Below are 22,338 nucleotides of genomic sequence, written 5' to 3'. Positions count from 1 at the left end.
CGAATTTCTCAGACGAGCAAGGCCTGTTGTAAGTAGTGGTTGGGGAGCTTTTCAAAGGCTCGGTCAAGACATGAAACCTTGACGCGCTCATGGTATTTGGAATCTCGATTTGACATTGCATCAGTGGTTGTATGCTGATTTGAAAAGCTGGAAGAAGGAAGAAAGATGGTAAAGGTTGTAGTCTCTCTGTAACACTGTGAATTAGAGTACCATCATGACTCGGGAATCAACCGTTACTGTCATATTCCATCTATCAATACTCCAACCATATATACATATAGCATCCACTTTCCTACTGTGGCACTCACGGTCCCACTCTCTGCCAAAAGTCACACCTCTCCCCACGACCACCCTCCCACGCCTCGGCATCCGCCAGCCTAAATTCATTCGTAATCCCAGATCCCTCTCTAAGCCAATACGCGAGATAATCCGTCACTGTCCGTCGAAACAAAAATCCACCCGTAGTGTTCAGATTCATGAGCACAGGCGAGTCATGGTCCCATCGCGGCCAATCAATATCACCATTCGTGCCCTCAGGAACGGTAGCATTATCCATTCCACCTTTGGCATCGCTGATCGATATAACCGGGGTATTATTCACGATAAAGTTGCCCAGCATGCGTTGGAAGGCTTCTCTGAATTCGAAATTTGGCACGGTCCAGCCTACCGAGAAATAGGCCGTTAGATCTACACCGTGGTACGCCGGTGTCACTGAGTATTGGTACTTCCAGCTCTCTTTCCTTTTACTGGCGAAACCGCTGGCCTTGAAAGAAAAGGCATCAGCTAGCCAGTATGAGGGACAGTCAAAGGCTGTCTCTGCGAAGATGTTGAAGGCAGTTTGTTGGAGGCCTGTTGCAAATTCAGATTGATTTACGGCTGTTAGACCGCGGTTGCCGAGGGTATCGTAAAGAGGACCTGTTGATCCGAGAGAAGATGATGATACTTTGTATATTTCGAGGAGTTGGTCAAAGTCTGTGGGTGTCAAATGGGGAAACGTCGATTGGAGGTATTGAATAAAGGCGGCTGTTGTGTTCAGAGTTGGGGGACTGAGGGGGACACCGTCGTTGGCGTTGTTCTATATGAGTTTAGCATTATGCAGGAAGAAGGCGAAAGTATCACGTACCCCAGACAGAATGCGCTTGCCGCTGACTTTCTTCTCGAGCAGTTGTTTTGATGGAAGATCTTGAATGAATTTTCCATCCGTGACTGGCGTAAATGCCCAGGTACCCCAGGCACCTGATGTGGAAACATTGCCACTGGCATATTGAAGTGTCTCAGTGTCTGCGCGTACTAAACAGTCGAATATGGTAGAATCATCTGATCTGGTGTACTGGTAACATCCAGCTCGTGCTGCAAAGTCATGATAGTGGGCCGTCGGTGCCATATCGTTATACTTGAACTGAGTCGCAGCGTACGGACTCGCAGCGATTATCTACCACATTGTCGGATCAGCAGTCTCGGAAATTCCGTCAATCAAAGGCCACGCTTACATTGTTGAACAGCCCATCTTCCCTCCCTCCATATGCCATAGCCTGCAGCATCACAGCTCCAGCACCTGAGGACTCGCCTCCAATAGTCACACGGGACGGGTCTCCACCAAACTTTGTTATATGCTGCTGTACCCATTCAAGTGCAAACCGCATGTCCAGGAGACCAGAATTGAGCTTGCCATATTTCTGCACATCCTCGGAAGACAAGAACCCGAAGGCTCCCAGTCGGTACTGGATGACGACAGAGACGAAGCCGTTATTGTTGGTCTTCATCCAGTCGCTAGGGTCATAAATCGCCCCGAAAAGACCGTAGCCACCGCCATCTGAGGAATGTTAGCAATTCAATCCTTTAGATCGTATTGATAGAGTAAAAAAAACTAACGGATCCATAGAAGAATAGGAAGATCTTTCGCCCCAGCGGGGGCGAAGACGTTCAAGAACAGACAGTCCTCATCTCCTAGCGCCGAGTTAAAGCCATAGGCTTCTGGTAGTTCTGCAGCTCCCGATTGAGGACAGGGAGGTGGTTGTTTTATAGCAGGGATGATGGCAGTCCTGTTCAATGGTGGTTTCTGTGGTGCTTGCCAGCGTAGCTTTCCTACGGGCGGGGCAGCATATCGAATTCTAGCAATTCGTTAGCACTTTCTTCCCGCAATCTAGATGATCTCTTTCTCACCCTTTGAATATATTGATGTCATAAGAGTCGTTATAGACACCCTGGTATTTCGCGTATCCCAAGTCGACCACCGGACTGGCGGTGTGAATAGAGCTGGCCAGGGATGCTGGGGAAAGGGATAAGGCCCCCAGCACAAGGCTGCAGCTTCCAAGTACAAAGCGCATCTAGGATTGATGCCCTGGGGGGTAGGTCAAGCAATGGAAAAGGGCGAGATATTCATCGATATTTGAGTATGAGTCTATCGTTGGTGCTGGGCGCAGTTGCTGACATGGATGCAAACCTACATATGCCGCAGCCACAGCCCTAACTTCTGGTTGAGGCCCCAGAGCGCCTTGACATAGGTACTGTCAGATTCCTGTTTCGACCATTAAAAATGACGATCGTCGTTCACACTCCAATCCAGGATCTGAACTTATTTTCAAAAGTTTTTATTGGCTTAGGTGGTTTGCACTTGGTAGGTGAGCTTACGTTAGACCCGAGGCTGGACGGGTCCCATCTGCGTAGTTTATTGAAGTCGATCGACTAAGAGGTATTCCCTATTGGGTAGGAGCACCTGTGATGTATTTCACTAGAAGAGCTTGGTTCGAGTTAATGTGCGGAGATTGTGCAGCCCTGCGAGACGGTATATTGTTGATGAAGATATATTTCCAGAGGTGGACTCCCGCCCTACAGTCATTCACAACCGCGCTCAAACCTGGGTATTACCAGGGTGACAGACTCAGTTTACTAATAGGTGTCACTAGATTAAGCTGCAATAGGACTTCTTTGTACCTAGTGAACAAAAAAATTTCATATTCCCAAAGGGGCAAACGCTAACTTCAAATGTAATTAATACCTGATGTAGAGTAGTTTAGAATCGACAAAGAAAAAAAGAGAGAAAAAAAGAGAGAAAAAAAGAGAGAAAAAAAGAGAGAAAAAAAGAGAGAAAAAAGAGAGAAAAAAAGAGAGAAAAAAAGAGAGAAAAAAAGAGAGAAAAAAAGAGAGAAAAAAGAGAGAAAAAAAGAGAGAAAAAAAGAGAGAAAAAAAGAGAGAAAAAAGAGAGAAAAAAGAGAGAAAAAAAGAGAAAAAAAAGAGAGAAAAAAGAGAGAAAAAAAGAGAGAAAAAAAGAGAGAAAAAATATGACCGACGCAGGGGTCGAACCTGCAATCTCTTGATTCGTAGTCAAGCGCCTTGCCATTGGGCCAGCCGGCCGTCACGTGAGTCTCCATACGGTAACTCGGTGCTCCGATGACTACTTTGGGAACTTTTGGTCTGATAAAGGAGTCTATACATATATAGCAGACTAACTTTGACTAGAGGTTCTTATGATTTGCTTCAGACCAGGAGATATGAATACATTTAAGCATATTAGTAGCTGAGTACACGCTAGAAGTGAAGATTCCCGCTTATACAAATTTGCATGTCTCTGCCCTATTCTTCGGCACAACTTTGACAATCAGGAGCATGCCATCTCCACCTGACTTCCTGCAAAGTGGGTGTCAATCAGAACAAAGAGTGTTTCACATATTCACTTGAACGATGTTTAAAGTTCAATCTGCGTAAAGAAACCCGTTGCTTTCAAAGGAACAGTTTTGAATGAAGGAAAGTCTATATTCTAATGATATATTCAGAAGCTATGTTTTGCGAATGGACATCAAGACATATCACAGCTAAACCACTGAAACAAATTGTCGTATCTACACGTGCAGCCAATTTTGCTCAGTCTTCCTCCTCAGGTGCATCATCAACACCACGCAACCACGCGCTACGAGCGTCAACTGCTGCCTTCCGTACATCTCGCTTGGGATCATCCAAGACAGCACGCAGAGAGCGCAAAACGTTGGTCTTCTCCGGTAGAAGTGGGGAGATAGACGGTGGTAGGCGGGCATTAGATCCTGCATCGCCAGGCGTCTGCTGGGCAGCCAAGAGGTAAAGACATTTCAGGGAATCAGCACGAAGTCTAGGCGGGTTGACGACGTCAGACTTGATCTCTGTAGTCTTGAGGAGTCTCACGACCAGGCTGTGGACGTGTCCGCATTTATCGATCACAGCGACGCCATTGTCGCGGATGATCACAGCCAGGGTGTCGAGTGTAGCTGCACGAACAGCGACGGAGTCGGATGTTTGGAGGTCGAGGGATTGGAGGAGGAGAGGGAGAAGAGTGGGAAGTTCGGGCATGACCAGAGCCGTGGAGATGGTGGAGAGAATACCGGTAAGTGCGGTCAGATGGGCTGGCTTAATGTGGTCCAGAGCCTTCGAGGATTCGTCGCTCCCAGCAACATTGACTTCGCGAATGCGCGAAGAAATCATCGGGATGACGGTGGTGAAGACGCGTTGTTTGCATAACAGGCGGATCGATGCACCATTGGTTGTGGAGAGTACGTCGTCCTCACCAAGAAGAATGGAAAACCCACGGGCAGTAGAGGAACTAGTTTGCTGGTCGGGGGATGAGAGAAGACTCAACAGCGAGGTAATTACATGGGTGGTTGTCGGAGCGAGCCGGAGGACAAGAGCCTTGGATAGCCAGAAAATGGTACGAATTGTAGCTGGGCTGTAAGTGTTCTTCTCTGACGAGAGGAGACCATCAAAGAGCTTCTCTGCAATGTTCAGATCCTCCTTTGACAGGAACTTGTTAACAAGCAAAGCTAGATGGCGCAGGAAGGCGAGGTGTGTAGCCGGCTCTGAAGTTTCAGACACACAACGCTGCACCAGATCGGACAGGAGCTCCGACATGTTGGGGGTGGTGTAAGGGATGCGGTTACCGCAGTCCTTGAACAGGCCCGCAAGAAGGTAGGTGGAGATGATAATGGTCCGCTCTTGGTCGGCTGTTGCGCCCTGTGCGAAAGGTACCGGCACAAAATCTTCGGTCGCAGAGAAGAGCTTGTAGACATTCTCCGCTACTTGTTCTTGTTTCTGGAGGGAGACTGACCGGACTAGCAGATTGCAGAGCCGACCGAGCGTGTCAAGGATAGTGGCATCATTGAGAATCTGGTTCTTACCCTTGCCGGACGCCGACTCCGAGACACTGCGGCAGACACCAATTACAATCTTGTCAAAATAGAGATCCACGCTAGGATCAGTATCCATCTTCCTCTGCTGCATGACATAGAGTAGGGTCATTAGAATGGCCCTTGGGTACGCGATAGCACCAGGCTGCTCCTTTTGAAGCAGGATGGTCAACTTGCTGAAGAGACGTCGGAACAGAGTCTCAAAGATGTCCCTCTCGACACTGATCTGAGCCAGTGTATCCAATGTGGACAGATAAGTCAGATTGGTGCCATCATCCTCATCTGGAAGGGTAGCCACGAATGCAGGGAAAGTGATATCCATAATGAGGCGAGGCTTGTGCTTGGAGATCTCAGCAAGTGCCGCAATTGCTTCCTTCTTCAGGTCATTTCGGCCGACGGACTCCTCCTGGAGCAGGATCTCATCCAGGTACTGTACGAACAAGCCAATTTCATTGTCTTGGAAGAAATCACGCAAGGTGGAAAGACGAAGGAATCCCTTGAGAGCAGTCACCCGGAAGGAAACTTCCTCCTTTGCAGCACCCATCAATGCCTGACCCAAGACATCCGAAAATTGATCCTTGAATTCAAGCAGGGGATTCTCGAGAGTAACTTCATCTCCCCGAGTGGTCCATTGGCCGAATACTTGAATTGCAGACTCAAAGAGCACTGAAAGAGTCTCAAGGAGAGCTCTTTGCTTGGCGATGCCATCTGCTTCTTGGTAAATGGTGAAGATCGGGGCGACAACTGTTTGGACGATGAGGGTAAATGTAACCGCCGAAGCGGAAGACAGGGATTTGAGAATCTGTTGCGCAGGTTTCGCCTGCTTCTGCTGGGGCTCTTGCAATTGTTCATTACACTCCTTAGTAATTGGGCGCAAATACTGTGCAAGGGGAAGGTCCTGAGAGACCTGAGTGACGCCTTCTGAGAGGCGTTGCGCGATAGCTTGCAGAGCCTGCAGAGAAGACTCTGACAAAAACTCCTCTTGAGCATTGAGGATCTCAAACTTCAAGACCTCCCAGATGGTAATTGAATAGCGAGACACAGTATCGGGGTCATATGAATGAATACAGGCGATCAAAGTGTTGAGAGCGTCTTTCTGGAAGTACATTAGATCCTGTGAAGCCTATAGTCCATCATGAGCACGTACCTTGACATTAGGCGAGGTAGAGTCCAGCTTATCGAGCAATGCCGGAATGGAGTGAGGAGCGAAATGTCGCGTGGAAGAGATGCAGTCCTGCAGGCGACCTTTCAGATCCTGTGCAGTAATCCCGTAGGGGTCGTTTGGCGGAGGTCGGAAGGTAATTGGGAAGTAATTGTACACAGAGTCAAAGAGTAGCTACGCATATTAGCAAAGATTGCAAAAGCTAGCGAGAGTGCACATACCTCGACGTGGCTTGTGATATCCCATTCCATCATGACCACCTTGAGAATTGAAAACACCATCATCAAATTACGTGGGTCCTTTTCACCAGTCATGAGATCCACAATACCAACGAGAGATGTCTCGCCCATATCGCGCAACGCTAATCATAGTGAGTAAGGTATATTGACTCAAGTGAGCTGGAACATGGATGGCGTACCCGCACGGTGTGATGACATCAACTCGTTGAGCAATTGGTAAACTTGGAACCGTTGCGATTGAGATCGGGACTGGAGGTCTTGGAAATGGGAGAAGAGGCTATAGAAAAGTTAGTCTTGAGTCGACTGCCACACCACGTATCCCAATTGTATTGGAAAGTTGATATCTCCGATTGAACATACGATTGCACTATCTCAGCAGCCAATTCCTTTGTAAACCGATCCAGCTTCTGCAAAGTATCCAATCCCGCAACCGCACCTCCATCCTCAATTCGATCACAAAAGAAGGACGTCAAAACCTGGATCTGTTGTCGGGACAGGAACTTCGGTGGCAGCGCCTTAATGACTGAGGTGAGGAAGCTGACAGCCTTTCCACGCAGTATAGGATCTTCATCATTGATGTATTCGCCAAGTTGCTGAACAATCTCTATCAAGGTAGTCTTCTTGCTCTCGACATCTGCATTGAATCCCATCAATTAGAGTCACACGACGTCGTGAGTGCGGGGGAGTGTGGGCCGATGATCGGACTGACCTTGGGCGACGCCCTCAGCGATGCGTTTAGCTTCTTCTTTGTCGTGATCCACCACCAACATGAAGGTCTGAAGGGCCGACATGGTGCCAATTAATCGGCCGGGTCAAGCCAAGCTTGTGAAGAAGTGCAGTGAACTGGAGATAGCACCCTCACCGGGTTCCCCCTCCTCCCATTTTCTTGTGGCCCTTATCGATAACAGTCAGGTGATATCGGATCTCTCCACATCACGTGCATCCGTTGCGTCATGGCTGACAGTGGCATGCGAGTCCTTGATAACGCCGCATACACTCAAGATGAAAGGCACAAGGTCTCTCGCATCGATATTTCTACTTTTAAGCCTTGCTAGCATTGGCACTGCTCTTTGGGGCCTATCTCTCCCTGTTTCACAACACCAACAGCCGCTAGTTCCTTCGCGGGGTCAGCAATCTATCATGGATAAATTCATCCCAGACATCCTCAAACCCCAGACCAAAGCACCGAGTGAGGACGTTGTCGGTGGAGCAGATCAGCCAGTTGTCTCAGACGTTCTTCCAAAGACTAAAGGCATCAATATCTTTGCCCAGCTGACCCGGGATTTCGACTCCATCTCCTCTCGCCTCAATGACGCCTCTCACAATATCACAGTCCTAGCTCCGCGTAACAGTGCTGTGCAGGACCTTCCCCGCAAACCATGGGAAGATCCGGAAGACTATGCTAAGTTTGGAGATGTAAATGCCTATTCGGGCAGCGATGGACAGGAGCGGGCGATGCGCAATTTGCGACGTTTCGTACAGGCTCATATCGTTCCTGTCAGTCCATGGCGGGAGAACGAAGAGGTTGAAAGCCTGGGAGGAGAGAAGCTGAAGTGGACGAAAGAGGGTGACAAGATTATTGTGAGTCCTTATGCAAGCTTTCGTAAAAGTGACAATCCTTGACTGGCTACAGCTCCAACCAGGAAACATCGAGGTGGATTCGATTGCCGAGAAAGTGGCAAACGGAGAAGTCTGGGTGTTGAATGGGGTGATTAATTACCGCTCCGAATGATCGTACATAGCTACGAGGAAACGAGATGAAATGCTTCATGATGAATGAAATGATGATTGTTGGGACGACCCGACATATTCTACAAAAAAATTGACATGTAAACGCTTTGTCTAATAGACGCCGCAATCTCTTTTGTCTCCAGAGTCAGTGAGTTGCCCTCCGCTGGGCAGATATATACACCGACACCGAGCATGAAATCCCCCCTCCTATCATCAATTAGTTCACCACCGGGGCGAAGTTCCGTAGAATCCGCTCCTCAACACCGTCAAGGATGCAGAAGTGCTCCATGACTTCCAAATTCTCCGCCTCACTCAAGAACAGCTTGTCGGGATCCTGGCCCGGTTGCATGGGGTTCATCATAGCGGCGGGGTTGGCCATACCCATCTGCTGGGCCATCTGGTTGGCAGCTGTGTAGAGTGGTCAGCAATCAATCCAAGCAACACAAGTGCGTTCTCATTCGCGAGTATAGCTTACCGTTGTCACTGCCCAGAATGAATCCAAAGACGGACTGCAAGCCCATCAAGTTGAGGAAGTACCAAGACAGACTGGACACCCACTGGACATCCAAATCACGGGTCATCACACCAGACTGAAGCATAGACTTGAAGCGAATAGTCAAGGGGAAAGGCAATTTCACTGTGTTCTCCAGTCAGCATTTTCCGATATCCCATGGTAATTGGTAGTCGACTTACAAATCACGAATCCCGAGAAGAAAGCGTTGATCCAGCTCATGATCAACGTCTGGGGAATCATCATCATCATGTTTCCCTTCAGCATGCCCATCATTGCCTCCATGCCTGCTGGATCCGTCATCGGGTTCGCCGGCGGCTGGCCGCGGTTGTTGGGGTCCTTGAGGAACGCGCCGCTCCGGAAGCCATTGAGGAGGTAGTTCTTGCGGGCCTCGAAGGATTCACGGTCCAGGACGGAGCATGCATGGTTGCGGAGGTTCACACCGCGGAGGAGGGCATGGCGTTCGCGAGACTCGGCCAGGGTGGAGGCGGGCTTGGGAGGCGTGTTCATGAGGACGGTTGCATAGTGGCGGAGGATACCGGTCAGGATCTGAGCAAGGAATGGGTTAGCTACTGAGTCTCAAAGTGTATAGAGTCGTCCTAATCACAAACATACCATAACCACCGAGATGGGGAAGAGGATCCAGTAGCTACAATCGTAAGGGTTAGCTCGGGCGCCGCGACAGCGCAGGCTTGAGAGAAGGACTTACAAAAGAGCCGGATCCCGAAGGATAGTCTGCTCAACGCCTGGGACAGCCATGGCGAAAGATCAGGATGAGAATGAATGGCTGGTGGAATAAGGCCAACGAGTTGTCCGTGGCTTCGGAGGGGGGAAGGAAGGCGAACCCTGACGGAGGTATGGTAGCGTGTCATTGGCCCGCCTTAGCTCCAGCTCTCTCCAAAGGGCCACGCCGCATCTTGCGCTTCCTCGCGATAAACACCGTGAATCCTGTCTGCGACCCCACGCCATTTGCTCTGGTTATTTTCCGGATCTGAAGTCATATCTGATATCTATTTCTTGAACTTCTTTCTTTGGATTTGAATTGCATCCATGGCGGACCACAAGGTGCCAGTCTATTCTACCAACGGTCCGTAGCGTCTCCGATCTACTCCTTCGTTCGAATGCCCTTGTCCTCGCTAGCAAGATACTAAATCTTCAAGTCTAAACTAACATGTTCCAAACTTGCAGACCTCAAATCTACCAGCGATGATGCGCTCCTCCCATACCTAACCAACCTTCCTGCACCCTACACCTTCGCGGTCGACAACACAAAGAGCAACATCCGCTTCGTGCTGGGCTATAGTGCCGTCGCAATTGCAGCCTTTACCTTCTATGCAGACCGCAAGCTAGGATGGGAAGCGACCACGTCACCGTGGATTATTGCTGCAGTGGTCTCATACTTCATCCTCAATGGCGCGCTGACGTTTTGGATTTGGGCCGTTGAGGCTGGAGAGGTCTTCTACGGAAAGCGCAAGTCTGGAGAGACTGTAAGTGAAATGCATCGGCTCTGCTATTCGACGTCCAACAGAGCCTCTTTTCTATGCGCGAGAGGCTAACCATTCCTGCGCAAACAGATTTCCATCTCTTCGTCCGTGCAGAAGCACTCCGTCCCCTACAAGCTACACGTCGTATACAAGTCGCCCACCGGCAAGATACTGCAAGACAAGAAGTTCGAAGCACCCTTTACCAACTGGTTCTCCGCCGATGGCGTGTTCCACCCAGAGCCGTACCGCCGCTGGTTGGCGATTGAAGTTGATGTGCTGAGACTGGCCGCCAAGGAGACCGAGAAGAAGACTGGTGGTGCTTCATCGCTTGTTGGAAACCAATAGGAAACTAGCCCTAGGAATGCTGGTAAGAGAGTTTCGCTGTTTCAGAATCTCATATATCAATCTTTTTGGCTTTGGGTTATGTTCGAGTGTCAATTGAAGGACAAAAATGCATTTTGAAATGCGAGAGCGGGTTTGCATGTCATAGTCGAATGCGATAAATCTCACCATCATTGAGCAAATATTTCTTTCCCTATCCGAATGGACATACAGCAAGTATGGAACAAAACAACGAGAATGAAGCGATCGCATTCTCCAGTATACTCAAAATGGCTAACAACAACAGAGTCTATATGGATAATTTTTCAGACATAACAACCTCGTAACATCCATCAATCAATTTCACAATCAACAGGCGTTTAGGTAGACGCTTCCAGGGTGCCCGGTCGCTCGGTGGCGGCGGCAGGCTGGACGTTATCCACCCGGCGGTTCTGGATGAGTCTCTGTAAAGTTCGGTTAGAAAGTCGACATGTATGAATAGTTGGGACTGAATGATATTCACATACCAGCAGATTCCGCAGCAGGACGACGATAGTGACCTTGCCAATAGAAGGAACATAGATAGAGGCCTTCTCCTTGACCTCGGGGCCGAAGTTCTAGAAAAACATGTAAGCCAATGGTCTGCTGGTGGGAGAGTGGGATATTGAACGATGCCTACCTTCTCGCTCGAGAAGTTGATACACACAGCACCTTCGCGGAGCAGGCTAGTATCAAACTTATACTTCTCACCGGGCACACCCGAGATGACAACATCACACAGCGGTGCAACATCCTTCAGAGTAGTACCCTCCATATCGACAATCTCGTGGCGACGGTTCTTCAGACCCTCACCTCGGGTAAACTTTTGCACGCCGGTAATATCAACACTGTACACGCAAGCGCCGTCATTGGCCAGCAGCGCGGCCAAGGGGCGGCCGACGACCTCAGAGCGGTTCACCACGCAGATAGTGTGGCCGAACAGACGGTTACCATAAGGCAGGATAGTGTTGTAGATGTTGAGGTACTCAAGGATCTTGATGTTGGCTAGCGGGGTGCACGGCAGGATGCACTTTTGGCGCTTGGTCTCCGGGTCCAGGAAGCGGATGTTTTGGTACATGTTGAAGATGTAACGATGGCTGAGACCCTCAACATCCTTGCCGACATCGACGATTTGCTGCAGGTACTGGTCCTGACGGTTGTTGAAGATCGGGTAGTAGACGATGATGCCGTCGACGTCAGAATCGGCGTTCGCGGCAATGAGGCACTCTTCGATATCGTCGCGGGAGACCTCACGCAGGGAGTACTTGAAGCCACTGTAAAAATAGATAGATGATTAGTTAAGGATCTATATTGCTTGGCAGATGCTGTGCATGTGGGGTTGTATATGGCGTTCCCTTGTCGCAATCTTGAGGAGGGGCAGGTATGAATCATAGACAAACCACCCCACCAACCACCACATTTGGGAACCATTGACATCGCGAAACAAGAACAAATCCACAAACTTACTGTTCCTCGCAAGTCTTCTGCGTCCAATGCGCATACATCACTGCAGCAGGGTCATGGTTCGCCAGGAAACCGACCAAGTGCGGCGGCTTCTCGAGGGTCTTGAGTCCTTCCTGGACCTCCTGAAGCAGGCCATTGGCGACGTGCTTTGACAGCATCACCTTGCAGGAAGACGGAGAAGAGGATGCTGGGGCCGACATGGCGACTGGTATACTTTCGAGACGCAAGAGCTGGGCGAATAGTCTCTTTTAGTTCACGCGGGGGACTCGTGATTCTGAGGGAAAAAGATTGTTCGCTTATCGATAAGAGATCGGATGCCGCATTCGGCCTCAAATGCCGAAGTCGCTGCTTGGAACTATGTACCGTGTGCTAGCACTACTTGCCTGGAAATCATCATATTGTCTTTTAATATAAGCTCATTTGCTTTTATTCTGCTCGGCTGGCCGAACATGAGGTCATATTTCAAATTTGGTGACCTGTCTCCTGGGCTTTGTGAAGAAATCATAAGGAAGTTGCCATGTATCGAATGCAATAAGAAGCCTCTATAAAACCATTCAAGATGAGTTGGAAGACTCTTCGAGATCTGTAAAACGATTGGATCAACATATGCGATCCTCACTCATTCTTCCAATCCGTGCTGACATCGAACATACAGCTTACCACTCAGCCTCGAGCTCTTGCCCAGCATCACCACCCTCTACACCCCAGTTTCTCTGGTAGTGAACTACACTGCGGCTCTTTCCTCCCTTCCAATACTCTTCCACAACTTCAACCAATGGCTAAAGATACGTTAGGAATATTGCCGGACCAAATTATCATCCATATTACATCTCATGTCCGTCCCTGGAGTCCTCCATCTGGAGACTAGCACACACAAGCCGCCATCGTTATGCCGTTTGCTCTCCATGCGTTTATGATATAACGTGGTGTATAGCAATAGCACCGCCCTGGACTGGGAAGCAGAGAATGTAAATATGGCCACATTCCAAGAAGCAATAGGCGCCCGCACTTCTTTACATGCCACTCCATGTTACGGGAGAACCAAGCATGGCCCTGTCGTGAATGGACTCGGCCACAACCACGGTGGACGTGTTTAGCAAGACTGGCGGCTCCATCCGGCCTCGCTCGCTACTAAAGACGGTTACAATCCAATGGTCTAATTCATGGTTGAGCAAGAAATCAAGGTTAACTTGAGATACGGAGATGGATTCATGTTAGCCACCGCCACTATTTACGGCCATACCTCGCTCGTTCGCTTCTTGCTCGACAAGTGCGCTTGCCAGAATCTTCGCAGTCATATTATCCATTACCCCATGTAGCTGGCAGCATTATATAGCTATTGGGATGTTGTCGCTTTCGTCATCGCAGATTTAGAGGAGTTTTGGGTAGATGGCGTTCCCTACAATATCCAGCATGCAGTATGGGCCGCCGTAATCAGGGATCAAACCTCAATGGCCTGATACCTTGTCAAGCACCACAATGGGTGAGTGAAATTTGTCTACAGAGATGGGCGTAGACCGAGTCTCCTCAATCGGGTAGGTCAAGATAGGAGGATGGAGATGGAAGCACATGAGAAAAACCATTCCTCCTGGCTGAACACAATGAGGGACTTGACCAGGGCGAAGTTGCTGTTGAACAAGGAAGCCGATGCAAATGTGTGGTGTTCGGAGCAGCCCGTTGGGACCTATCATGTCTTCTACCACTACATGCTTTTTGGGCCGTTAGGCTTGAATATGACAGAAATGAGAACTGCAAAAGCTCTCATAAACAGAATGGTAAGGAATACATAAGAAATCCTACTATGGTGATCTTTCTTCTCGAGGCTGGTGCAGACCCCAATCAGGTCAATATATACCGTTAACACCCGCCGTCCTGAGCCATCAGAGCTGGAGGTGACATCATTATGAAATTCTGTTGGATCATGGCGCAAATCCCCACCTGGTAGTCGATTGGTCTGGTCAGAAGTTGACATCTGTTAGTGAGATAAAGGAGTCTATACGAGCTATTTGGAAGATGGCGAGGCAGAACACTAGGCTGGCCCAGAGGCCCTTCACATGGTGTATAGGATGGAGTAAATATTAGCGAACTATGCAAGCAGTAACAAGAGAGCACAGGCGAACAAATCTTAGAGATAGTGCTAATGAGTATGGATACAGGGGGAATAGTACGGTTCTCGGACCGGGCGAGAGACGGAGCTCAGATGCATATATCACCGATGAGGATCAAGGCTTATTAGGTTCCTAGTAGTCGAAGAATCAAGCTTACAGGCAATGAAAAAGGATATGAGAATTCAGAAAGCGACACGTGGATGATAGGGATGAGGATTTATCGTTCGCAGCCATCTAATAAAGATGAAAGGCGAAGCATCATCCTTCGGGATGATGTAGCGGTAAAGCTTGAGCTTCACTACAGATATACAGCGAACTAAAATCTACAAAAGTAACATAATAGAACAAAAGAAATAAATTGCGGATCCAACATGGAGAGACACATGGAGACCAGACGGAAGTAAGACTAGTCTGGTCCTTCTCCCATCTCGCGCCCCCCGATGCGCGGAAAAAATCTAAACGTACAGGATATAATCACATTTTGGCAGCCCACCCATTTAGCACGTTGTCCCCGGGCATGTCATTCCACGGCACTGAGGAGCAGGAGAAAAGAAAAGAATATAGATATCCTTTTCCCGGACCACAGTTGACGACGCAGATGTTTACATCGCTCTACGATCCAGTACTCTGTGAAATCAAATCCGATTCTTTTTTTTGCACCCAAGGGGCGTTGTGGAAGGACAAGCTGAAAGGAACAGAACGAAACAAATGGGGTCAAAATTGTACAAGCTATCTTGTCTATACACATAGAGTCAGGAAAAACAAGGAACGATCACCTCATGTTTTGATAAGGGAAATCATTCACGATTTTCGCTGCTCATCTATGCGTTGAAAGCGCTGTTGAAGGCACCAATGACCTCCTTGAGCTTGGCCTCAAGCTCCTTGGAGACCTGGCCCTCCTTCTCGATGGTCTGCTGGATCTCGGGGTGGCTGCTCTTCAGGTGAGCAAGGAGGTCAGACTCCCACTGGAGGATCCTGGCGACGGGGATAGTGTCGAGGAGACCGTTGACACCGGCGAAGATCAGGGGAACCATGTCAGAGACGGCCATGGGGGAGTACTGCTTCTGCTTGAGCAGCTCGGTCAGACGCTCACCACGGGCAAGGGTCTGCTTGGTGGAGGCATCGAGATCGGAACCGAACTGGGCGAAGGCAGCGACCTCACGGTACTGAGCAAGGAAGAGCTTCAGGGAACCGGCGACCTGCTTCATGGCCTTGACCTGCGCAGCGGAACCGACACGGGAGACGGACAGACCGACGTTAATGGCGGGACGGATACCCTTGTAGAACAGCTCAGCCTCCAGGAAGATCTGGCCGTCGGTAATGGAAATGACGTTGGTGGGAATGTAGGCAGACACGTCACCACCCTGGGTCTCAATGATGGGCAGGGCAGTCAGGGAACCACCGCCGTGGGTCTTGTTGTTCATCTTGGCGGCACGCTCCAGGAGACGGGAGTGCAGGTAGAAAACGTCACCGGGGTAAGCCTCACGACCGGGGGGACGGCGGAGCAGCAGAGACATCTGACGGTAGGCAACAGCCTGCTTGGACAGATCGTCGTAGATGATGACGGAGTGACGGCCGTTGTCACGGAACCACTCACCCATGGCGCAGCCAGTGAAGGGAGCGAGGTACTGCAGGGGAGCGGCCTCGGAGGCGGTGGCAGCAACGACGATGGAGTACTTCATGGCATCCTGCTCCTCAAGAGTCTTGACGAGCTGGGCGACGGTGGAACGCTTCTGACCGACGGCAACGTAGATACAGTACAGCTTCTGGGACTCGTCGCCAGAGTTGTTCCAGCGCTTCTGGTTGAGCATGGTGTCGAGAGCGACGGCAGTCTTACCGGTCTGACGGTCACCAATGATCAACTCACGCTGACCACGGCCGATGGGCACCATGGAGTCGACACACTTCATACCAGTCTGGACGGGCTGGTTGACGGACTGACGGGGAAGGATACCAGGGGCCTTGAGCTGGGCACGGCGCTTCTCCTTGGCGTTGAGGGGACCCTTGCCGTCAATGGGGTTACCGAGAGCGTCGACGACACGGCCGAGCAGCTCAGGGCCGACGGGGACATCAACCTAGTGGACAGCATGAGTATAATTGTTGAGAGTTGCGAAGGATAGGAACCAATATCAAAAGTTGGACCTCCTAAGGGGGGGAATGAGGATGTATGTGACTTACAATCTCACCAGTACGCTTGACGGTCTCACCCTCCTTGACGAGACGGTCGGAACCGAAGAGCACAACACCGACCTGGCCGGCCTCGAGGTTCATGCACATACCCTTAACACCGGAGGCGAACCTAGGCAACCTGTTAGTTTTCCCGAATGCCAAGACTTTTTCGGGTAGAGGCAAGATATCACGTACTCAACCAGCTCCTCAGCCTGGACGTTGGTCATGCCGTGGACACGGGCAATACCGTCACTGTGAAGCTCAATTAGTTTCTAAACCGTTGCATTGTCGAATGGAGGGTGTCGCGGGCGCGTTTGTTGAGATTGGATCGGGTAACCGAATTTTTCTCTCCCCGGGCAACCCTAGCGACATCTTTTCTTTTGACGTACCCAACGGACAGAACGCGACCGGTCTCAGCGAGACCAGCCTCCTCCTGAACACCACGGATGCGCTGCTCCAGGATGGAGGAGACCTCGGTGGGCTGGGCCTTGGCCTCGGCGGCGTAGGAACGGACCTGCTTGGAGGCACCGGCGAGGGGGCCGGGAACAGCCGCGCGGACCTGGAACGGGAGCGAGAAAAACTTGTCAACGGGGTGCTCTTGGAGCCAACGTGGGATGAGGCCATCCTCAATGGGTGTGTGAAGGGGAGGGATAAGATCCGAGGACCAATCGAGCTCGAATTCGAGATGGAAAAGGTCGGATCGGGCGAGATGGGCGATGGACGAGCAGGAGGATGGCCAGGATGAATTGGACTCACCGAAGCGACACGGCCAGTGGCCGAGACGGCCGCGACGGAGCGGCTGGACTGCCGCAGAGCGTTCCTGAACATTGTGAAAGGGAGGGTTCAGAGGTTGGGAGGATGGAATTCTCTGAAGGAGAGATGTAATTGGGGAGAGGAGTTCGGAGAGGAGAGAGAAGGTTGTGGACGGGTGGGAAGGGAGAGCTTTGTCGGGGGGTGGGAGGCCAGGATTCTCAGGACTCGCGCTAAACTGCTTGGGGCAGGGGACGCTCCGATGTGGCCCTAGTGCGGACCCTCACCACCGTGTCTTCTTTTCGGCCCTGTTCAGACGGGTGGTCTGTTTTCCCTTGTGTCTAGATCTGATGGAATTGATCTTGTAGATTTACAACCTCTATTTTGACTCTAAATTCACCCCCTTTACCCCCGTACGTGTTGGGCTGTGGGTTGTGGGTGATTTGGTGGGAGCTGGAAGCGGCCCAGCCCTTTCCGTTTTTTCTCTTCTTCGGATCAGCGGGATCACAAGTCAGCTGACTTGCTTAGCTAATGCCTTTCGTCACGGCAACCACATTTAGTGAGTTTATGAGGAGAGCGGATAAGGTGATGGCTGTCCTGTCGCAGTACAGAGCATTGAGGGAAGTTTATACTTCTGTACAGCTACAGACATCTCCCAAATGAAGATTCCTTCCATTGGATCCATTCATTTTCCATGGATCATCCTCCGAGGAGGCATTATCAATACTCCAAGGGCGTCTTTCTGTCGGGTCCTGCCCCAGCAACGACCAGTTCCGAGGCTGGTCAAACAGATGCGCTCTGGGCATCACAACCCGACGAGGGTCAGTGCAACCCCCGCAGAAACTCATTTACTCTCATAGCAAGTCCATCATACGAGACCTCGAGAAGAAATAGAAAACACAACTCAACGCTTGCTTCGACAAAATTTTCCATCACAAATCAATCTTCCTCCAGCCAGCAAACAACCCGAAAGAACGAATTCCCGAAATCATCCATCCAACTGAGCCATATCCGCCAACCAGCGAGATCCCAGCTATGCTTCACTGCGCCGCCTTACTCATCTGCTCCTTGCGAAACTTAGCGATCTCAATCTCCACGTTCTTGTCCATCCGCGCCTTGAGTTCCGGCCGATAGCCAAAGAAGAACAGGATCTCCATCCAGACAAACAGCGGCGCAAGCAACAGGGCCTGGACGAGGTTATCCAGCAGCGCCGGAGCGCGGCCCTCAAACTTGCCGTGGCCGACAAATTGCGCCAGCCAGGAGACAACGTGGATGCCACCGGCCCAGTAGTTCACATCCATTCCGTAGGTTCCAAGGAGGTAGTTGCCGCAAGCTGCGGAGCCGATCACCAACGGAGCGAGCAGGCCGCCCGCGACCGGTTCGAGAAGAACATAGAAGAAAGCGTAGATGAAGGCTCCGATTGTGCCGGCGTTGGCAGGGAGGTAGTTGGAGGAGAGGAAGTCCGGGGTAGGAAGGAGAGAAGGGGAATTACAGGCCTATTGAGCCGAGCTAATTGTTAGCTTTGCTGGCGTTGAAGGTGTGGCTGGATAGCGAAAAGAAACTCACCAGAATGATGCCCGTAAAGAGCAAAATAGGCACGCAAGTAATGTGAATGGCAACGTTCACCTATTGATTCTCATCAGCTAATGCTGGGCCATCCCAGTTGTACAAGGAGGGGTCACTGTACGGGGTTATTGTGATATGCTCCATACTGCGGAAAGTCAGTCATGGTCCCATGGTAATCAACTCCGCCGGGCGAGGCCGGGAACTCACGAAGAGCAGCTGTTTCTCGAGGTTCAGCGCCATTTTTGAAGTGCTGGCCGGTGGTCGACGGATGCTGGAGGGATGAATGTTGGGGAAGAACGTCACAGGACTACTTAGCAAGACCCAATCTTAGTTATTCGGACGCGCCAAGTGGTGCAATCACAGAGGCATGTGCTTGGGCCGAGGGACCGCCCGGAGTGTTTACATACGGTATGTCGTGAAATTCGGAGTGTGTATTCTTGTAATATTACGTATTTTGTGACGACCGTTAGACATCCGCTTTCGAATGTAATCCATCTCTCACAAGCTACGATCAAAATGGAGAAACAGAGTCCTTGGCAGCCTGTGAACTTAAAATATGCTGATAATAAGTACATATGTCCAGAACACAATGTCACTAGGATTCCCCGTCCCCCTTCGGTTGCGCTCAAAAGAGGTTCAGAGAATCCATCATGACGATACCCATCAAACGACTTAGAGCATGTGTCTAGCCAGCGTTCAAGATACAAAAAGGCAATTAGAACCCCAAAGGGCATGTACAATGAAGTGTGAGAATTCGGGTATCATCCATGGGCCCTCATACTCCTCTTCTAGGTCATTTGTTTTGTCACTTGAACCTCCACTCCTTCCAGGAGTACCAAAGCACTAGACCATATAAGTCGGCTTCAATATTGAGAGGGTGTTATTCCAACTTGCCCGCAATTTTCAACGACCTTCATTACATCCACGGGTTTAGGTTTGTAGCGCATGAGGAGCGTTGGGATGAGCTGTGTAATATCAACTAATCACGAGAATTTTCTAGCATTCAAAATTCAATTTGATAGTGCCTTACCTTGGACATTTCAACCCAGCTAATATCTGCTTGCATGTCAGTCTATAACGTATGGATGGTTCTGCTTGTATAGTACTCCCTCTTCCCGAGACAGGTTCGAGATCCGCCTCCGAAGTTGAAGAAGAACCGCTCTGGTAATACCAGTCAGTACTTCAGATGGACGGTGCCCAGCATATTGGTTCGGATGGTACATATTGAAATAGCTCTGCTGCTCCTGGTTGAGCCACCTCTCTAGACGAAACTCTTCGGCGTCGGGGCCCATATCTCAGGAAGAGTATCGATCACCCATGGGGTAGTTCCAACAACCGTCTTGGAAGGTCAGGTTTTGCAAACATTATTTAAGTTCTGGGAATTACTTACTCCCTCTGGAATATGATTCTTGCCAATATGCATTCCCCCGGCCGGAACGTCTCCGTCCATGATCATTCCAAACGACGGGTGAAGGCGCATCGACCCGTACATCACGTCCTGGAGGTACTCGCAAGACTCTGCTTCTTTAAAAGTAACTGGATCGCTCAATTTTCCTTGCGCTCTCTTCTCTTTGAACTCATCCATCAGGCGGTCATAGGCACCTGGGTTCTTCCGAAGCAGCAGGAATGCCGCACAGAGTGATGTCGCCGTGGTATCTGATCCACCAAAGACGTTCAATCTCATTATGAATGCAATGTCCTGGCCAGTTAATTGGGGCTTGGCCTTTTGAGTTCTAAAAAGCTGGCCTAGAATATCCTTGCTATCGCCACCGCGTTCCTTGCGAGCGCTAATCTCCTGTGCAGCAAGTTTGAAGAAATGACCATTTCGATCCGCTGCTGCGAGCCAGTTTCTAATCAGAGGGCTTAGCCTTTGGTGCAGGCGGAAGATCCACCCAGCATGTATGAGCCATGCTATAGATGACATGGAGTTTGTGATTCGCAGGAACAAGCCATGATCGTCTGCAACTTCGATATATCCGAATGGCTTTGAAAAGCTTATGGCACCAATAATGTCTGCGTTATTTTAGCCCCATTCTGAATGTGTGAGACAGGCATGACCCACGTACTAAACGCATAAAGCTGCAACCAGAGTCCCAAGTCAATAGTCTGGCCATTGACCTTGTCAAGCTGCTCGACCATTTCCGAGATCACGAGATCAACTTTAGGTTCGAGGTAAACCATGGAGTCCATGGAATAAGCTCGAGCCACGAGCTTCCGCTGTTCGGAGTGGATCTTTGCATTGCGCTGGCCAACGAGGTCAAATGAACGAGTACCTTGTACAACGTTATAGGCCGCCGGCTTGTGGAATTTATTCTTCGAAGCGACAGATAGGCACGATATAGCTTCGTCATTTTAGCCCAGAAAGGCCCCGGATACTTCGCTAGTGGCGAGAAGAAGCATTGATAGATGACATAGAGCAGTACACCACAGACAGAGAAAATCTCGGCAGCATACTGGCTCACGAGAAACGGGGACGTTGTAGCAAATATCGTGACTGCTTCGACTGCCAAGACACTGTGTCAAACAAGCAGTAGCGAGTTGCGAATTCCGCAAAACTGAACCTTGGGATTTAAGCAAACCGGGCAAGCCGGCTTTTTTGAATCATGAATCAAGGGATGAAAGACATAGAGTTCTATTGGCTAAGCCTTTTGAGAGTCTAACCAGGACTCGAGTCGCGAAGGGAAAGACTAGGTAGTGCTTTCGGACCCTCCGCCTCTTTTTGTTATTTACATTGGTGCTGGTGCTGCTTGCATGATGATATCGGGACCCCACCTGGGGTCACAGAGTAATGAACCATTCACGGGCGTAGACAACTCGACCTCGTGCATAAATAAAAGCCAACCGAGAGCTTTGACACGGTGGCACATTGCGAGCTTTGTCCTCACTCCTGCCAGATTTGATTTAAGCCGCATTGCCATGTCCATTGGGTAAGAATACTTTGCGGCCTTCCTCCGGCGGTTGTACTCTACATACAAGGATCGCGATCTTATGGTCCCAAACACGTGGTTGGAACATGCATAGGGGCTACCATGCAGGCTTATTTCTACGTTCTCGGAATATCTGTTCTATGGGAGACTATTTCCCGAAGTGAGAGGTATTCTTGAAAGTCTCTCGCGAAGAGGTGAGAGTAAGCAAGACTATCGATTACGATGAGTCCGATGGATGGAGGGCCATTTCGTGTGGATCAGTCAATTGGCCGGTCATTGAAGAGGATTGAAACACGGCGTCAGATTAAGTTTGAATTTCTGATCTGAACAATGAACTTGCATCTTCCTAGAATGATATAAATGGTGCAATCGCCCAGACCATCTGAAGCCTTTCACTCTCCTGGGCGTTTTCCAAGCCAGCAGTCTTCTTCATGGAAAATGAGCGCAGAAGACAGACTAGCCAAGAACAAGAACACTGCAATATTATTATTACGGCATCGCGGCTGATTTCCGTTCCTCATGCATGGCCCGAAAGGAAGGCTTCTCCAGGAGATTTGACGAGTCGGGGGATTGGCTGCGGGGCACAACTGGAGATCAGCGACTTGATGGCTTTGATTCACCGGCATAACCTGTCATATAGTCATCATGCAACGCTTAACTACTTGGTTGACAGTTCCACTGAACACGTCAGTTATACACCTATATTCTGACCTGAGA

The 22,338-nt window shown here is 50.0% G+C and overlaps 10 protein-coding genes across 10 annotated transcripts; 2 read left to right on the top strand and 8 right to left on the bottom strand.

Moving 5' to 3' along the window:
* Window positions 1-8: 8 nt before the first annotated feature.
* Window positions 9-2,327, bottom strand: N7458_003792 (putative carboxylesterase; the record flags this gene model as incomplete). Its single annotated transcript, XM_056907174.1, has 6 exons — window positions 9-186; window positions 309-1,075; window positions 1,124-1,432; window positions 1,491-1,813; window positions 1,873-2,111; window positions 2,164-2,327. 6 exons carry the CDS (start codon window positions 2,325-2,327, stop codon window positions 9-11), a joined length of 1,980 nt encoding a protein of 659 aa, XP_056767901.1.
* A 1,534-nt stretch (window positions 2,328-3,861) lies between these two features.
* On the bottom strand, window positions 3,862-7,342 carry N7458_003791 (MET18/MMS19 family protein; the record flags this gene model as incomplete). The annotated part of the gene is made up of 6 exons (XM_056907173.1): window positions 3,862-6,246; window positions 6,298-6,486; window positions 6,534-6,673; window positions 6,731-6,828; window positions 6,912-7,185; window positions 7,261-7,342. The coding sequence occupies 6 exons, from the start codon at window positions 7,340-7,342 to the stop codon at window positions 3,862-3,864; spliced, it is 3,168 nt and encodes a 1,055-aa protein (XP_056767900.1).
* Window positions 7,343-7,553: 211 nt separating this feature from the next.
* On the top strand, window positions 7,554-8,283 carry N7458_003790 (uncharacterized protein; the record flags this gene model as incomplete). Its single annotated transcript, XM_056907172.1, has 2 exons — window positions 7,554-8,132; window positions 8,185-8,283. 2 exons carry the CDS (start codon window positions 7,554-7,556, stop codon window positions 8,281-8,283), a joined length of 678 nt encoding a protein of 225 aa, XP_056767899.1.
* Window positions 8,284-8,499: 216 nt separating this feature from the next.
* On the bottom strand, window positions 8,500-9,552 carry N7458_003789 (ER membrane complex subunit EMC3; the record flags this gene model as incomplete). The annotated part of the gene is made up of 5 exons (XM_056907171.1): window positions 8,500-8,690; window positions 8,758-8,919; window positions 8,976-9,342; window positions 9,409-9,442; window positions 9,503-9,552. 5 exons carry the CDS (start codon window positions 9,550-9,552, stop codon window positions 8,500-8,502), a joined length of 804 nt encoding a protein of 267 aa, XP_056767898.1.
* Window positions 9,553-9,843: 291 nt separating this feature from the next.
* Window positions 9,844-10,622, top strand: N7458_003788 (signal peptidase complex subunit 2; the record flags this gene model as incomplete). Its single annotated transcript, XM_056907170.1, has 3 exons — window positions 9,844-9,880; window positions 9,982-10,280; window positions 10,368-10,622. 3 exons carry the CDS (start codon window positions 9,844-9,846, stop codon window positions 10,620-10,622), a joined length of 591 nt encoding a protein of 196 aa, XP_056767897.1.
* Window positions 10,623-10,978: 356 nt separating this feature from the next.
* Window positions 10,979-12,301, bottom strand: N7458_003787 (methylenetetrahydrofolate dehydrogenase (NAD(+)); the record flags this gene model as incomplete). The annotated part of the gene is made up of 4 exons (XM_056907169.1): window positions 10,979-11,062; window positions 11,126-11,215; window positions 11,278-11,911; window positions 12,105-12,301. 4 exons carry the CDS (start codon window positions 12,299-12,301, stop codon window positions 10,979-10,981), a joined length of 1,005 nt encoding a protein of 334 aa, XP_056767896.1.
* Window positions 12,302-13,114: 813 nt separating this feature from the next.
* Window positions 13,115-13,399, bottom strand: N7458_003786 (uncharacterized protein; the record flags this gene model as incomplete). Its single annotated transcript, XM_056907168.1, has 2 exons — window positions 13,115-13,257; window positions 13,345-13,399. The coding sequence occupies 2 exons, from the start codon at window positions 13,397-13,399 to the stop codon at window positions 13,115-13,117; spliced, it is 198 nt and encodes a 65-aa protein (XP_056767895.1).
* Window positions 13,400-15,030: 1,631 nt separating this feature from the next.
* Window positions 15,031-17,206, bottom strand: N7458_003785 (F1F0 ATP synthase subunit alpha; the record flags this gene model as incomplete). The annotated part of the gene is made up of 5 exons (XM_056907167.1): window positions 15,031-16,284; window positions 16,388-16,508; window positions 16,574-16,630; window positions 16,768-16,937; window positions 17,135-17,206. The coding sequence occupies 5 exons, from the start codon at window positions 17,204-17,206 to the stop codon at window positions 15,031-15,033; spliced, it is 1,674 nt and encodes a 557-aa protein (XP_056767894.1).
* A 962-nt stretch (window positions 17,207-18,168) lies between these two features.
* On the bottom strand, window positions 18,169-18,934 carry N7458_003784 (2-hydroxy-palmitic acid dioxygenase MPO1; the record flags this gene model as incomplete). The annotated part of the gene is made up of 4 exons (XM_056907166.1): window positions 18,169-18,624; window positions 18,695-18,754; window positions 18,816-18,839; window positions 18,902-18,934. The coding sequence occupies 4 exons, from the start codon at window positions 18,932-18,934 to the stop codon at window positions 18,169-18,171; spliced, it is 573 nt and encodes a 190-aa protein (XP_056767893.1).
* Window positions 18,935-19,955: 1,021 nt separating this feature from the next.
* Window positions 19,956-21,007, bottom strand: N7458_003783 (cytochrome P450 family protein; the record flags this gene model as incomplete). Its single annotated transcript, XM_056907165.1, has 3 exons — window positions 19,956-20,033; window positions 20,085-20,707; window positions 20,761-21,007. Coding segments are annotated over 3 exons (948 nt in total), but the record flags the coding sequence as incomplete, so codon positions are not given.
* Between the last annotated feature and the right edge of the window lie 1,331 nt (window positions 21,008-22,338).

The sequence above is a fragment of the Penicillium daleae genome, assembly GCF_028827525.1.
Source record: "Penicillium daleae strain IBT 16125 chromosome Unknown utg000004l_segment0_segment0, whole genome shotgun sequence".
Taxonomy (NCBI): domain Eukaryota; kingdom Fungi; phylum Ascomycota; class Eurotiomycetes; order Eurotiales; family Aspergillaceae; genus Penicillium; species Penicillium daleae.
The sequence above is the reverse complement of the archived record's forward strand: the minus strand, read 5'-3'. Positions and strand labels throughout refer to the sequence as shown.